Source organism: Panthera pardus, unplaced genomic scaffold (assembly GCF_024362965.1).
Source record: "Panthera pardus isolate Hobbes unplaced genomic scaffold, ASM2436296v1 HiC_scaffold_7, whole genome shotgun sequence".
In the NCBI taxonomy this organism is placed as follows: domain Eukaryota; kingdom Metazoa; phylum Chordata; class Mammalia; order Carnivora; family Felidae; genus Panthera; species Panthera pardus.
Window position 1 is genome coordinate 38638389 of NW_026527002.1, and position 17886 is coordinate 38656274.

Here is a 17886-nt window from a genome sequence, read left to right on the forward strand (position 1 = left end):
GATGTGAAAATACATTCGATTCTGGATGGAGACACAAGTCATACTCAGATTCACAATTACCGAACGGGCTCTTCATTGAGTGATAAAATGCTAAAACTGAAAGGAATTTTAGAGGTCATCTGGTCAGAACGCTTTCCTTTACATATGAAGAGATGCGGAGTAAAGGGACACCGTGCGCTGAGTCCGTTATCCATAGAATGTTCCCAAAGTGAAAAATAAATATATCCTCTTAACAAATACAAGAAACCACAAGCGGACATTAAGTGGTTTCAAAGTGTAGCTTTCTAGCATTAAAAATAAAGACAGCACAAATCACTTTACGCGGACAGGGTTATGCTTTCTTAAAACAAGCATGGTAAAATTTCTCCGCATTTCAGCATGGGTAAAGGAACACAATCCTGTTGCGTAGACCTCCATGATGAAATTGGGCTGGCACAAGGTGAAAGCAACGTATACTCACTCAATTTACCAAAACATTAACAAAAAGAAATAAATTGGACATCCTTTATGAAAAAATTCAACACACCAGACATAAGTTTGGACAAATGTCTCGCATCCAAGCCAAGAAGCTGAAAATCCCAATTGGTAATCTCTAGCGGTAATTAATGCTCTTTAACATCAGAGTTAAGGTACAACCCAAACACGTAACCTGGAAATGTGCACCAAGTGAGTAACGACGGCAGTGAACGTGAGCAATCAGGTAGGAGGCTCATCAAAACGGAAAATAAATGTGTCTCACTGAGAGAACAGGGTGGAAGGCTGTGATCAGAGACCCCCGGAAACATGTTGCTCCTCCTACAAATCCATCATGGATGAAACAGCTTATTGTCCACTACAAAGGAAAGGCATTGGACTATGGCAATGTTTTCCATTTTAAATGATTCAAACTCCTTTTGGGTTAGCACTTCGCACACTGTTACTCTGAATAGCAGATTAAGTGTAGCGTGGTTTTGTCTTCTGGGCATCCAGGCTCCTTCTCAAGAGGACATTGTGTAGGAGTTAAAGGACAGTAAGAGTTAGGAGATGTTACACTTTATTTTCTGTGGAATCAGAGAGGTTAGAAGTCCCCTCTTTTACCTGATTTAGAGAAATAAAGAGGATGAGTCACATGACTCTTTTTCAGCCAACCATGAAGTGCGATTTAATTTATAACTAATAGAAGTGAACAAATGCAGGATAGTGCTTTCTCCAATTAAATAAAGATCTAAATATAAAACACTTCACACCATCCTTGTCTAATTAGAGCATGTTCGGAGATTCATTTTTAAAGTTAAAATTGTCAATGCCACCTATTGGTAAAAAAGTAACATTGCAAATATGTGTTAATTTGCGTAATAGAAAAGACACTGGGGGAAATAATATTTAGTTATTACTCTGTTTGTTGTGACTATTTCAAGTTGAAATGTTTGCAAATATGTAATTTTTGTTGACTTATTTGTTGCTTGTGTTTTAGGGGGAAAAAAAAAACACTACCGTTGAATGAGTCATCACAGAAAACAACCAGAGAGTGATGAAGATATAAATATGGCATCGACTTTCACAATGGAAGCATCTTACTATTTGCTTTTAAGGACCAAGAACTCCAGAGGTCTCAAAAGTTTCAAAAATTCAAGGGTGCTCGGGTGGCTCAGTTGCTTTAATGGCTAACTTAGGCTCACGTCATGATCTCATGGTTCATGAGTTCAAGCCCTGCACTGGACTCATTGCTGTCAGTGAAGAGCCCACTTTGGATCCTCTGTCCCCCTCTCTCTCTCTCTCTCTCTCTCTCTCTCTCTGCCCCTCCCCCACTTGTGCTTGCTCTCTCTCTCTCTCTCTCTCTCTCAAAAAAATAAACATTTAAAATTTTTTTTCAAAAATTCAGCAGATCTAAACCAGTGAGGATACAAGCTCTAACACCTGGAATAATATTAATGAGCAACAAGATGTCTGTGGCTAATGAGATTCCAACATTTGTAGCATACTGCTAAGCTTCATCTCATTAAAAAAAAAAAATGTACAGGGGTGCCTGGGTGGCTCAGTCGGCTGGGTGTCCGACTTCAGCTCAGGTCACGATCTCACGGTTTTTGAGTTCGAGCTCCGTGTCAGGCTCTGTGCTGATTGCTTGGAGCCTGGAGCCTGGAGCCTGGAGCCTGGAGCCTGCTTCAGATTCTGTGTCTCCCTCTTTCTCTGCTCCTCCCCTGCTTGCACTGTCTCTTTCTCAAAAATAAATAAAGGTTGAAAAAAAATTAGCAACAACAACAAAAAAAACGTACATTAGAAACATGTTGGACCCCAAGTACTTGGTGAGAAAATGTATCATTTGCTGCTTCTGAACTCTGAAGGTCATTTGTTAGGTAGAATCAAATCTTTAAAAAGGAAAAACTAAGACAACTCAAAATTTTACATTTATTAATTTCTCTATTTCAGATACTTAAATATTCATTACCGCACTTTTTATTTCTATTCATAATACCAGAGGGATATACTATGGGAAAATAGCTCATAATCATTAAAGAGCACATGTTCATTTGTGGGCAATTTAACAATAGTGTTGAATTCTAACTGGTTCGTATAGTTCAGAAGATTTTAGCTAACTAGACTAAAACTCGAAGTTTACTTATAAACTAATGTTGCTTATAAAGGTATTTTATTAATTAAAAGATTCTAGTGAGTGTATGTCTCTACATAACAGGCATTTATAAGTCATACCAGACCAAGTATACTTTTATGACAATTTTTATATTCTCAAAATGGCAGCCTAATGTAACACCACAATGTGTTACTCGTACATCAAGATTTTATTTTACATTAACACACACTAAACTCTGCCAGACTTTAGGGATGGTTAAGTAGTTGCACATATTTATAGAGATTAGCACTATTAGCTTCATAAGCTAATATAATTAAAAGGTAAGGAATGTGGTCTGAAGAAAAATCACATAAAACCAGTGGGTACAGATAGAATTCATAAAGGAATATTTTACATTACTAGATGAAAACATAATCATTGCACATAAGCATAATTACTTCTGTGCTGATTACTTTATAGTGCACTGGAACTAATATTTTATAAAATAGCATTTGCTGCCGCCTAAAAAAGAGGCCATTCCTTAACACCTACAAGAGTGGATATCTTGAACTGTCTCACAATGAACTGGGGACTCCACTTCTATTTAAAAATGAGCAATTATGGCTTGGGGGCAGGAAGCCCTAAGTAAATGACAGGGCCTTTGCTTAGAAGGAGGTTGTTACCACATTTGATTTGGGGGTCAAAATGTTGATCCAGATTGAGAAATAACATAACCATTTTTGAGAGCTCTTCAGAAATGGTACCTGAGAGAACACTAGACAGGTTGGCTTTTACGGAAGCACAAATTGTATGCTTAGCCATTTGCCTAACACGCTATGTAAATGTAGAAATGACCGTTGTGGGGCAACAGAACTACTGGTTTACTATCTCACAACCGGGGCCTCAACTGCCCCTCTTGTCACCCTCACCACCCCCCCCCCCCCACCTTTCTGCTTTCTGAACATTTGGAGGGTTAAGTTTTGTAGAAAGCCAAAAGACCCCGATGTGGCAGCCCTGCCCATTAGCAGCCTAGTGAGAAACTGAACACAAACTGTTGCTCATCACGCCATCTCTGTGGCTAAAAACTCTGCCTCTGCTATTCGAGCAGCAGACAACTGGCTGGTTGTGTTTCCCAGCAGACAACTGGCTGGCTGTGTTTCCCTAAGTTCCGCACCCTCAGCTCTGTGTTCTGGTTTCCCACTTAGACGTCACCCCTTGCTGTTTTCTCTATCCTGTCCACCGGGTCTACCACGTCAGGAAAGTTCATCAACAATCAGCTGACTGAAGAAGTCCTGCTGGCATGTGGTGACTTGGCTGACACAGGAGATGGAAAAGGGAGAAATGATCGACTGTTGCTCTCAGTTTACAAGTAGCTCAATTCGTCAAAATGAGAATTACAAGAGCCCAGGAACAGGGCTCTGGCGCCGTGTGTCAAATCTTACCTTGTTCATCTTCCCTCTTATTTGTCATGGCGGACACTTGCTCTTTAGAAGGCAATGTCTCCTAAACGCTTCGCTTCAGTAGCTTTATGTAAAGAAGGAATGAACCCAGGCGGATGGAACACATATTTACCCAAACTCATTCTTTCTCTGGTACTTTGATCTATGACACAAAACTGTCAATACTAAATTCAATCACTGTCACTTTCAGGTGAAAAGAGTACCACATCATTCCTCAAAGAACACCTGTTGATTTAAGCCAGAGACATCATGCCATGTCATATTTTTCAAATACAGAATATCACACAGACTGGGAAAAGTAAACTGAACTCTGAGACTATCTGAAATAAAAGTACAATGAGAGGAAAAAAAAAATATTTTAACATTAAAAAAATGTATCTATGGCAGACAGGCTGCATACGAAATCTCTAATGTTAAACTAAAAATTCACTTTGCATTTGTTGAGGACTTAATTGAAAAAAAAATTTTTTTAATGTTTATTTTTGAGAGACAGAAAGAGAGACAGAGCATGAGCGGGGGAGAGGCAGAGAGAGAGGGAGACACAGAATCTGAAGCAGGCTCCGGGCTCTGAGCTGTCAGCACAGCGCCCAACGCAGGGCTCGAACCCACAGACTGCGAGATCGTGACCTGAGCCGAAGTCGACACTTAACTGACTGAGCCACCCAGGCGCCCCTATTATTAATGCAGATGCCCCCTTCCAAAAAAAAAAAAAAAAAAAAAGTTAGCCTGCTGCCATGAAGACTGTAAGTAACTGAGAGAGAAAGCACAGCTGTTAAAGAACATATTAATACTAGCCAAGTGTTCTCATAAAGGAGACAATAAAAAGAAAGGAAGGAGAATTTTTACCCCTATCACAGATTTCAAGCCTCAAGTTCAGTTGAGAAGTAATGAGTGAGTCTTTACGCCTCCAATCCCATAAGAAGTGAACAGATCCTTCAGTCTTACCCATAGGTCTGTTTCTGTCCCTGAGGTCCCTGTGGCTGGGGTGTCGATAGGAGTCCCTGTAGTGGTGGGCAATGGCCATATCATCCAAACGGTAATGCTGAGGTGGAGGTGGGGTGGGGTGAGGCAGGCCATTGGGCTGGTAGGACAAGCCGTTATTTGGACTGTACCGCTGGCCTGGGCTAATAGTGCATGGTCGCTTGCTTGGATGTTCTGAGTGCAAAGGCTCTCTGTCAAAGCCATTTTCTTTGGTTCTAAAGGGGGAAGAAAAGAGTTGCGTCATGTTACTCAAAAGCCAGCATAGTTCAGATACTCACATTTGAACTTATAATATAAACAGAATGCTTCTTTATTGGCCAGAAACTTTCTAAAACTCAGCTTCCCAGAAGACCTATGGGAATTCACTGAAACCCATACTGAGGCCTAAAGAATCACAAGACTGCACACATGAGAAAATGAGTCCACTCCTCAAGTTAGCAAATATCTTTTCAGTTGAAACTCAGCTGGCTGGGTCACAAGTAAGAGGAATCCCAACCTCCCTCTATGGTTAACACTTTCATTCAAAAATGAGTACCTGATTTCAAACAAATTACCCTAAAACTGAACTATCTTCGATGAAGATTCATCAAGGTAGTGTGGCATCACTCTCTTGATGAATTCTTAAGGGGAGTCTGTTCCATTTATCCAACTTGGCATCTGACTTTCATGTCAGAACATCTAAGAGCTGTGTTGCCCAATACCATAGCTACATGCAGCTGTCTAAATTTCACTGGAAGCTAACTGAAATTAAGCTTAAAATTCAGTCCTTCATTAGCAGTAGCCACATTTCGGGTACTCAATCACCACCTCTGGCAACGGTATCGGACTGCACAGATACAGAACATTTCCATCATCCCAGAAAGTTCTACTGCAAAGGGCTGACCCAACTGAACTAAAACAGCAAAGCCATGCCATGTCTGGGAGTCTGACATTGCCTTTGTCACCGAGATCATTCATCAGCAGTCATAAACAGCCACCTGGAAGTAAGCCCCCCCTTAAAGCAGAGGAAGCTCGCCCAGAGAGCTTATGTGACCTGTCATCAGGTCTCAGGGCAAGATGGGCACACCCTGACTGTACTTCGTGATGTGATACGCAGAGCTTTGAACTTGGCTTTCAGAAGGAATACAGTCTACCAATGAGCCCTGATAACTAATCACTGCTCCTCGAGTCTCAAACAGAAATAGGGCTAAAGAAATATTTGGGGGCTGTATATATCTCTATTCTTAGAGACCCACTCAGTATATCCAGTAAGATAAGAATGATCCACATCCAACACTGACTGAAATCACAGCTCCTAAATTAATTGTTTCCTTGGTGTTTGGCTCTCCCCACAAGACCAGTACTCTGTCCTTAGGCCAGTGATAACACCTATTTTCCCAGGGAAATTTCCCCACGACAATTCTACCAAGTCACAGTAACTGTAGATTTCCACATGCCTTTTGGTTTTAGGTGGGTGACAATAGCATAGAGACCTTTTAAGACACTTTTCTTGGTTTCCTACTATCCAGGATACTCTGTCTGATGATACCAGAAGGATCTGCGTGGAAACTAACTCAACAACAGAGATGCAGAGATTAGAGCAGTAAGATTCTATCATGAACCATCCTGTATGTCCCTTTAGGGTAGAGCCTTGGTGACAGTTTATACACACCGGTTGAGGAAGATGGAGGAGTTAGAGACAGAAGGCCCAAGCACACAGAGAACTGAAACTCTGCAGGGTTCAATGTGAAATGAATATATGCCCACTGCATGCCGAATAAAGATGCACCGTTCTAGAGACAGGAGTCTGGGCAACGTTGGAAATGACAGCAGGGCATGGTCCTCATGAGAGTGGCAGCCAGAAGTCTTAATGCCGCCCCATCAGAGCATGTGTCTGAAACACATTGACTCCATACATACCGATCATCGATAACAGACTAAAATGCCCAACGTATCTCAGACATTAGCTAAATGCACTGCTTTAAAATAATTTTCAAAAGTGAAAGGGAACATTCTAGCTATCAATTTATCTTCTCAGAATATATTCATGTCATTCGAATCTGTATTTTCATATCCTCTACATTTCTGAATAACACACTTCAACATTCAATGTGCATGACCAGCATAAATCAGTTGGAAAATACTGAAGACTATTAGTAGCTACGAACATAATGCTAACACAGCACCTACCTTACCGGCAGGGTGGTGTAGTGGAAAGAGCACTGGACTGGGAATCAAGAGACCTGAGATCTAGTCCTGGCTCTTCCACGACTAGCTGTGTGACCTTGGGCAAGCCACTTAACCTCTCTGGACCTCAGTTTGCTCATCTGTAAAATGAAAGGGTTGGACTAGATCAGTGGTTTTCAAACTGTGCCACCTGAGGTGCTTTTAAGGGATTCTGCAGGTAATGAAGAACTTTTCCCCCAAACAATCAAGATTTCAAGGGCCAGAGGAAACCCCTTATTCTTTTCTGTTTTACCAGTTGGGGTTCCACCTAAGGTTCCATTTTAAAGGAAAAAGTCTGCTGCTAATATCAAGTTTGAAAACCACTGGACTAGATGATTTCTGAGGTCCTTGCTAGCTTGAAAATCCTGCAATTCAATTATTCTGTTTACATCTACAGGTCACTTATGCCATCAGGGTCATGATCAAAACACACAGGGCTAATGGTCCTCTGGCCCGACGGTGTCAAAGTCAACCACATTAGCCGACAGAGAACTTCTCTGTTCTTTGCTTTGGACAATTTATAAATATTTGTAGCTGATTTTTGGCGCAAAAATAAAAACTATCCTCTAAATACCTTGTAGCAGCCCCTGTCGAATTTCTAAATACACAAATATCTCTGACTCAGCTGTCAAACCACACAACGTACTGGTTTTGTCTCTCCTGGTTCAATGATAACAGCAACACACAACACTGGAAGAATTCTTATAATTTTCCAAGTGGTTGGATATGTTATGTACTTGAACCCTCAGATCAGCTGTCTGATCAGTGCTGTTACTTCGATGACCTATTATTATGAAAAACGAAGCTTTCCCCCCCTAAACATTAGTTTCTACATTAGTAGAATAGATACATTAGTATCTAAGAAGCAGGGCTAGGTCCTGAGTCTATCCTATCATTTCTATCAGGTCCCTGCTGTCCTATCCTGGGTCCCAGGACTCTGCTAGCCTATTGAAACAATAAAGCTCATCACCTCACAAAGTTAGCTATATTTTACCAGCAAAGCATTAAAACATTCACGGCTCATAGAAACAAAGCTATGAAGAAGTCTCCCTGGTGCTTCCACAAATCACCATGTCCAGTTACAAGGGCAACCCTATTCAAAGGATGTATGTCCAGAAAGGTAACTAAAACATCTGAAGCACTATTTGCCGTCTTCTTAGAAATGCCTACAACTGTCTCCACCTCATTTGCTTGAGCAAATTCCAAATTAGCCCTTTATATGTTGCCCTTTCAAAGCGTATAGGGCTGAACTAACAAACTGTCCCATCGCTTTTCATTGTCTCATCCCAGCATACTCTTGAAATAACTCAAATTCGAGTGGGAAGTCTGTCACGTCTCAGAGATTTCCAGGAGGCATTTTTCTTGTTTGTTTGTTTTTTAAATCAGCCTGAGAATATTCCATCTCCCCAGCAGAAATTCTCCTGAACATAACCCAACTACTTTAACATTTAGATCCCAATCATTCCTCTCTCAAGAGTCTGATGACCCTAAGAACAGAGGGCCATTCAGGACTCAGCTGTGTGACCTTGGGAAAGTTAACATTCTGGCTTCAGTTTCCTGTCCAATAAAATGGGACCAAAGGCAAACAATATGTGTTAAAACACACACACACACACACACACACACACACACACACACACACACACCCCAAAACTTAAGAGGTGACCGAATTTACATTTTACCGCATCTCAGGCTGTGTTTTCCCCCCAGCTCCTCAGTAATAAAGGCTGTGAACCATTTTAGAAAAAAACAACAACAACAACAACACATTTTTAAAACATTTTCCTCTACATAAAGTATTTCAAAACTTATGATTGACTAGTGTGAGCTGATAATCCCTATTTATATAGAACAATGTAACATTCAAGGAAATGAGGGAAATGGAAAAAGTTATTATAAAATCATGACAGACAGAATGAGAGGACCAATCTCCTACATGACTCGAACAGGCATTTTTTTTTCCTCAAAAAAAAAAAATGTGGCGGAAAATATCACTATGAAGATTGCCGTTCTAGAGAGATGCAAATCTGGACAGCATAATAGGCGACAGAATGGCAAGGAAAACAACTTACAAATTCTAACCTCAGTGCTATTGCAAATCAATATCTGTGCTGGGTCCTCACTTTGAGTTACTGCAGGTATTTCAAACAGGACGTGTCCAAACTGACCTCATCCTTCTCTGGTACCTCCTGTGCTGGTCAATTTTGCCACCTTCTACCTAGTCGCCCAAGCAGAAACTTGGAAGTCATGCTACAACTTTCCTCTCCTAATCAAGTGCGGCCAAGGGCTTGACTCCCTGGCACAGACCCCCCTGCCCTACCCCAGGACACCTCATCTCGGGCTGTTCCCACCACTGTCTCCCTCAACCAGCATCTCAGCCAGAGCCAGGGCTAAGATGCCAGCAGACTGTCACAATCAAAACATACGCATGTATTTTTCTATTTCAGAAGTGCGTACTTAAATCTCAGGAGGTAACAGTTGTATGATCAAGAAGCCCAAAGACATTAATAACTTTAAATACATCTTCCTTCCCTTTCCGAACACGTGTGATTTGTTAAGGTTCCCAGAGACTAACCGGACGCTGAACCAAAGTGGAGGGATATCATTCTTGACATCCTATTTTCAGAACACAAATCAGCCAAAGGTCTCTTCAGGAATTGTTAGGAACTAGGTGAGTTTAGGTAAAAATTTTACAGAACACCTTCCCACTGGTGTTGAGTAATGTATCTGAAATGAAATATATTAACAAACTACCCTGCCTCCTTAAAAGGAAAATCAAACCTAATTCTTCATGACACCCCAGGGTGGTTTCAACGTTCTTGCCATCTCCCTGGAGGAAGATGGGGGAGCACAGAGAGCTGGAGGACACAGGACCATCACCGCTGGGCCATATGGCAAGAAGCGCCTTCGTCTCTCCACGGCTAAAGCAGCACCCAGGAGACAGCTTCCTGAGCAGTATGCTAATACTTTCAGGAGTGAATAAGATGCAGGTGGGCGTTTGCCACTCCAGACAGACACCCACCACGCCTGGATCTTCAAAGATTACAATCTGCGGGTTTGCAGAGCCATCTGAGTCTTGCCTCCCGTGTCTCCTAAAGCTTGCCACCTGCTCAGCAGCTGGGGTACTTGCTGCTGGCTGTCCCCGTGCCTTTCCTAATTTCTGGCCACTGCAAGGTACTCACGTTCTCCTGCTCCTGACCTCTCTCTGAAACTGTGCTTTCTTACTCTCTCATCTAGAAATTCCAACTGGAGCCCTCCAGTTTTTTTCCCATCAGTGAACCGGTCATGGCATTTTGTCCCTGGGCTACTCATGGCGATTTTCATGGTTGTGGCTGTTTCAGATAGGTGTCTTTTAAAACAGGAGAAAGCAAGAAAGTAAGAAAGCAAGCAAGCAAGATTCTTGAGGGAGAGCCCGTTTGGTATACTCCTGGAAATGACGGCATTCAGCTTAACTTTCTTTGTTCCAGTAGTGCTGGCATTGTTGTTGTTATGCGTGTTGTGCGTGTGGCGTTTTCCTTTGTTTTGGTTCAGACATCTAGTGTGTGTAATGTGCTGTCCTAAGCTTTAGTGGGAATACAAAGATGACCGAGCCACAACTCACGATCCCCCCAATACCCTCCTCATATGATTACCTCTCAGTACTAGACTTATCTGGAAGCATGCTGGCAAGAAATAAACATCATTTCATCAGAGACATAAGGCTTCTATACGTCCATGCAGGACCTGAATTTGGCAGGTAGCATAAAAATAGTACAAGAGGGGACTGGGCTGTTAGGAATAAAGATCACTCCACGATGACACTCGAAAGAGCGGAGGCTATGGAGAGGGCTTCAGATTTTGGCACTGCTGATTGCTGGAACTTAGAAAGCTTAACCCCTATGAGCCTGTGTGTTTTCATCCACAAAGTGAGAATGGCGGTCTCAGAGCTACTAAGAGGGCTATCTGAAAAACTCCGCGTGCGGAGCCCAGCACACATTTGGCATTCAATAACTTAACCAAGTCACTTTGTGTTCGAGGTGGGGCATTCAGTGGCTGGTGGTAGAAGAAACGTAGCTCTAAGAGCATGGGTGTTTGAGTCAGAGGAGGAAGGATCAGAATCCCACCAGTGCCTCTTACAAGCCATGTGACCTCAGGCCCATTCTCCAGCCTGCCTGTACACCGGAGGACTATCAGAGTAAGTGCCCTACGGTAGTCCCCCCCTCTCTGCGGTTTCCCAGCTCCCATGGTCAACCGCAGTCCTGGAGCAGATGACCCTCCTTCTAACGAATCATCTGAAGGCCTGTTATCATAGCCTGATGCGACATCGCGATGCCCACGTCATCCATGTCACTTCATCTCATCACGTGGGCATTCCTTCATCCCACCTCATCACAGGAAGGGTGAGTAAGATATTTTGAGACCACGTTCACACAAACTTTTATTACAGCGTGTTGTTACAACTGTTCTATATTATTCACGTGGTTGCTGATCTCTTACTGTGCCTAATTTGTAAATCCAACTTTATCGCAGGTATGTCCGTAGAGGAAAAAACACAGTATACAGAGTGGTTTTAGGCATCCGCTGCGGGGGACTGCTTGGAACGTATGCCCCCGGATGGCGGGGGCCTACTATATATTAATATGTCGGTTATTTAGCGTGAGGACTGGCACATCTTAAGTGCTCAGGAAAACAGTAACCATTTTTTTAAGGTTATTTTTGAGACAGAGATACAGAGAGATAAGGAGAGAGATTGAGCTTGTGAGCAGCGGAGGGGCAGAGGGAGAAGGAGAGAGAGAGGGAGAGAGAGAATCCCAAGGAGGCTCCAGCGCTCTCAGTGCAGAGCCTGACGTGAGGCTAGACACCACGAACCATGAGATCACGACCTAAGCCAAAACCAAGAGTTGGACGCTTAACCACCTAAGCCACCCAGACACTCCAAACGGTAGCCATTTTTAGTAGTTATGATTGGGAAGCCTTCATTCAAATAGTAGATACTGAGTTAGCCTATAAAGTATGGATAGAATCACATACAAGAACCAAGGAAAAGGACAGAAATCACCAGAACGCAGACTCAAGCATGAGGAGTATTCAGCAGGGCTAGACCCTAGGAGAGCAGCAAGAAGCAAGGCTGGCAAGTTCATGCTGAGGTTGGTGTGGAGAGACCAAAACATCCCCTACAACCATGCAAGTCTTCTTATCACGTAAATGCAACCTGATCCTATTTCACTAGAAACCTTCACAATTGATCTGACTATATAAAAAAAAGTCACCTCTAGAAGAATGACTACTCACTTCACGCAACTCAAGACTGCGTAAAAGATTGTGACACGAAACAAGAATGCATGAATGTAACATAAATTCCCTACATTTTGTCATAGACAACTGAATGCAAAAGACAATACGAACTTAAGTCTTACTTGCATCATCAGTTAATCCTACCACTCCCTGTAAAGTGTATCTACCTTTTCTTTCTAGAAAGACAAAAACATCGAAACCTCACTTATTCTACAGAAATGGAAAAATGGGCCTCGTAGGTTCAGCCGGCATGTGCTATGATGACCCATCTTAACATTCAATCAACACGGTTTCAAAACGACTGCTTTCTGACCCTCCAACCTTCAGTATTTTTTAACTTACTCATTAAGTCAGGAAACCTGGCTGACTGAGGATCCTGTCCCGGATAGTAAACCCCCAGATTATACTATCACATTTACCCACTTGGGCAGTTACATGGCAGAAATGAGTAAAGGGGGAAAGTAAGGGGGGGGGGGGGGAACGACACCTAATTTCTCGTTGAGCTTATTTAGACTGCATATTAAAACATAATTTGTGGGGCGCCTGGGTGGCTCAGTCGGTTGGGCGGCCGACTTCGGCTCAGGTCATGATCTCGCGGTCCATGAGTTCGAGCCCCGCGTCCGGCTCTGTGCTGACAGCTCGGAGCCTGGAGCCTGTTTCCGATTCTGTGTCTCCCTCTCTCTGACCCTCCCCCGTTCATGCTCTGTCTCTCTCTGTCTCAAAAATAAATAAACATTAAAAAAATTAAAAAAAAAAAAACATAATTTGTGGAACTGCAAGATTTCAGGTATGTAAATATGCTGGGTTTGCCACTAAGAAGCTCTGTGACTTTAGGCAAGTTCTTTGGGCCTTCGTTTCCTCGAGCCTAAAGAGAAAGGGTTGGCCTGGTAGATCCCAAAGATCCCTCCCCGCTGACAAGCTGCAGAATTCTAAAGGTCAAACAAGTCTTTGTAGAAAATAATATTTAATTATTGAGGGAGGAGGAAATATATAATAGTGCAACTATGTGGCCTACATAATAAAGTCTCGATGTGTTAAGCTGAGAACGAATTAAAGCATAGTTAAATTAAAATGATGGCCTAGAAGAAGAGGATTAATATTTAACATTGATCATTTGAAATAGTAAGGGGTGGAGGTGGAACTCGTGTTACCCATACAAACCCAAAGACCATTCAGCTGGATTTCTTAAGCAAGAAAGATTCTCTGAGTCAGAAGATCAGCATGAACAGGTGTGAATACAGTATTAAAAAGACACATTATGACCCAAAGCTGCGATATCAAAGCTGTGAGCAAAGAAAGGTAGCAATGATAATTAACGGAACACAGGTTTTTTTTTTCACCCTAAAGTTTTTTTTAACCATTTTGCAGTCTCAAAGGAATGCAGCCTTGTCTAATTGTTCTTTCCCTCCTCACCCCATATGAAAACGTGAGTGGCTTCATGACTCTCATGGTGAGAAGTTTTAAAGAGTGCCCTTCTAGTCTTATCTTTGACAGTGGTCACTTTGGGGGCGCCTGGGTGGCTCGGTCGGTTAAGTGTCCGACTTCGGCTCAGGTCATGATCTCACGGTCCGTGAGTTCGAGCCCCGCGTCGGGCTCTGTGCTAACAGCTCAGAGCCCGGAGCCTGTTTCAGATTCTGTGTCTCCCTCTCCCTATGCCCCTCCCCTGTTCATGTTCTGTCTCTCTCTGTCTCAAAATAAATGAACGTTAAAAAAAAAGAAAAGAAAGTGGTCACTTTGTGTAATCAGTGCAAGGAAGGTCCCCATCCCCTTCGTCATCTTCTTCCTTCACAGAGTGACAAAATAAAGGTCTACCATAACCAATCAACTTTTAAATGTCAACGAAGAGTAGAAATCAGAATTTTCCATTTACTTTCCTCAGCATTTTAAATAATGGCGTGATTTTAAAACGAAAATTGTCTTTTTCTAAGTCAGGTTGTACACTATTCTACCACAAACCTACCAACTCAGTATAGTTGTTCAGAAAATTCACCCTGGAGATATTTTAAAAAGGAAGTTGACTAGATTTCAGGTTTGTTTTTGTTTTTGTTTTTTTTGACAGATAAAAAAATTTCATAGATTCCCCCAGAGTGTTCATTTCTCTGTAAATAACAATAATGTTTCAGAAAAGAAGAAGAAAAAAAAATAACCAGTGGCAATCACATTTAAGGATGAGAAGAAGGCTACATTTGCCAAAACCCATCCCTGAAATTCACGATGACTGTTCAGTGGATTAAATCTGCAACCGTCACAGAATTTGAGCCCCCAAAGTTGTAAACAAAATATAGAGCGCTCTTTTGTTCGTGACATGTCATGAACAAATTACCAAAATGTGTTTTCTCCTCAGGTGTCAGTTTTTCCCTCTTTTAGTGACTGATGGTTCCCAGTGTTATTACAGAAACAGATTGATCTTTTTAATGAGCCAGTTTAATAGACTCCAAAATCTCACCGTGGCTGCTCATCCATGTCAGACCATATGCACCAACAAAACATTCAGTAAAACAAAAAAAGCTCTGCTGTCAGCTCCATACTCTATAAAATTTCATATAGTAGATCTGGATATACAGATAAATAACCAGAGAAGAGGAAAATGCATATGCAAACAAGATGCAGAAAATATATGCAAAAAAATACTGTAGAGACCCATATTTTCTTGGCTCTGATCACATTCCCACAAGATACAAATGTATTTACACAACATGTTCTCATTACCCATCCTCCTAAGTCTAAGGAAAGCCACTTGCCATCCTTCCATTAAAACACACACTTCGGGGTCCCACTTGCAAAAGAATGTTCCAGCCCAAGAGCAACTGTGTGAATTCTGACGCCAGCAACTCTCGATGAACAACCGAAGGGAGAATAAGCCTGGAGGCTCTTTTAAGAAAGTTCTACTTGATCGAATGCAAACATGCATGCACATACAGCTACAGATCACCAAAACAAAAATGCTGATTATGTGTGGAACTTAAAGGAAGTTTCCATATCAGTGTTAGCACACTGCTCAAGGCTCACCTCAGCGTCGTCTGAGCAAAGTCTGCAGGCACAACACCTTCAAATAGAAAACACTGGAAAGAAAACCAGTGGGGCAAGGGCTGGGAATATAGAGAAGGAAATGAAACTGTTCTGTCTGCTAGTCAGCAATTGGGGTTTCTAGAACAGGTGGTGTCCACTTCCAATTTTGCCCTATAGGATTATCTTTACCTTTATATGCCAGCCATCTAAACCTTTCCCTGGTATCCGAGCGTCCACTCAAATGTTTTCTTCCCAAGTGTCCATCTACGCTCTCCCTAATTCTTTGATATGATCCTAGAAAAATGGAGCCTGAACATCTCCATACCTGCACATAGCACTGATTTCCTGCAGGGTAAATGGGTTAGAATCAGAGTAAGGTACCTGTGAGTCATCTGTCCTCAGGCTGGCTCTTGGTTTTCAGTATCATGTGGACACCACTCAGACACCTGGATTAAGCGGCTTCCTTTAAAAGCTAAAGTACCAAATGCTGCAACACGACTGAGGAAATACGGCTTGCAAAGACGAGAAAGCGGCACTGCAGGCAGGTCATGTTTGGAGGTGGGTCTACGGCATGTCAGAAGTAAACTAACGTTTAACCTTTTGCTTTAGGATTTTAAACCACTAAAGGGTCCTATGTCCAGAGGAGAAAAATTCCAGAGACTGTAGCATGAAAACTGCTTAACAGAGGATTATGTAATAACTGTATGTAAACTGGCTGGCTTTTAATAACATCCTGATTTGCAAAGCAGCTAATACATTTAAGGGTAGCTAAGTCGGTCACAGATAGATGTCTCTGAGTAGCTCCAAGGATCATAAGCTCCTATGAATCTGGAACATAATTGTGCCAGAACGTTAACCCCCTCAAAGGCTGTCACATTCATGCCTGATGAAATGCAGAAAGAGACAATGGGTAAGTAGAGAAAGGAGACAAATCACGTGACAAACACATTTCTGAATGCAGTTTCCTTTGGATACAGTTCCGTATTTTTACAAATACTATGCAGGATACTGCTAATAAGGCTTCATACTCCTCTATTAGAAAATATTTATATGGGAGAATGAGGTCCTCAAGAAAATTATTTTAACAGGCACATGAGAAATTTCATGGAAACGCCTTATTCAACAACCACTTTGTAGGGCTGCATGGAGAAGGGGCTTTGTTTTACAGTTCTTAGAATTCTCAGGTGTGAGAGCAGAGTGTCTGATGGAATGAATATTGGCTGATAAACTATTCAGCAAAAAATGCCATCTATTAATCCTATTAACTTAACGCCTATCTTCACTCAGTTCATCTAGCTTCCCAGAAGTTTTCTCGTAACTCAAATAAACCCCAAATGAAAAAGCTATTGCATTGTGTTTATTGAGCAACGCCTAAAGGCCAGCCTTCAAAACCACTGTGTTCTGAGAAAACCTGGAACGGCAAATTTCCTAACACTGAAGGGCAAAATATGTGGTCGGGTTGAATTATGTAATAAATAAGAATCTCAGTCTTGACTGTATGTCTAAGGACCATCAGTGGCACCTAGGATATCTGAATATTGTTCATCTTCACCTTTTCCTTTAACGACGATAAACCTGCACCAAAGACTGACTGACACGGGCCAGAGATTCATCATCGCTCTGTAACATCCCCCCACCCCGGGCCAGCGCAAGCTCAGAGACGGCCACCCTAGCGCGGTGCTGTGTTGCAAGGGGACAGCAGTTCAGACGTGACGCGAAACACGGTGTTCGTTCCACAGATGGGAGGAAAAGGCCACGGTGAGTCCAGGGTCCTCCCCCCACCACCGCTCACCTGTCTGGAGTTCGCCTCTTCCCGTTTTCGTTCACATCGAGAAGCAGCTCTGAGGAGTCAACAGGTGAGGTGGTGCTGGCATCCAGAAGCAGCTGTTCATGCTGGGCGAGGTACTGGGCAGGGTTCTGTTTGGCCAGCCTTGCGCAGTGGAGGAGCTCGCGCTGCAGCAGGGGCAAGTTGGCCTGTGGGAGCACGACAGGAATGAGAGGGCGGGCCGGGAGGCTCCTTCCAACCAGTGGACCTGGTCCGCTTTTTCCAACACTGGCGTGCACGTGACCCAGCACAGCACCTGAGCCTGGGTCGCCCCAGACGTGGGGCGCCTCACCTCTGTGAGCCCACCTCACCGATCCCGCCTCGGTGTCCCGGACAACCTTGGAAGTGGCACCTGTTTGCTTTTAGAGTCCCTTCGTACTCCAACACAACGGGATTATAAACTCCATAGGATATCAGCTTCCGGCTCCACCCGTGAGCAACTTCTATCTCCACAGGGAAGAGGGAAGGGACGTGAAATACAAATACGGTTCAGTTAACCTCGAGGTGAGCTCCCTAACACATCCAAACTATCTAGTGACCTACCTAGGTAAAACAGGTGAACCCCGTGAAATACCTCTGGCCAG

General features: G+C 42.7%; 1 protein-coding gene across 8 annotated transcripts in view; it reads right to left on the bottom strand.

Annotated features, from left to right (window-relative positions):
- Nucleotides 1–17886, bottom strand: part of RUNX1T1 (RUNX1 partner transcriptional co-repressor 1) — a 141675-nt gene that overhangs the window by 32945 nt on the left and 90844 nt on the right. For all 8 annotated transcript variants that reach the window (XM_019453440.2, XM_019453438.2, XM_019453439.2 and 5 more), the window contains 2 exons: nt 17270–17451; nt 4954–5204 (listed from right to left, as the gene is read on the bottom strand). In XM_019453440.2, the coding sequence (XP_019308985.1) occupies nt 4954–5204; nt 17270–17451 (433 nt within the window). The remainder of the gene's footprint in view (nt 1–4953; nt 5205–17269; nt 17452–17886) is intronic.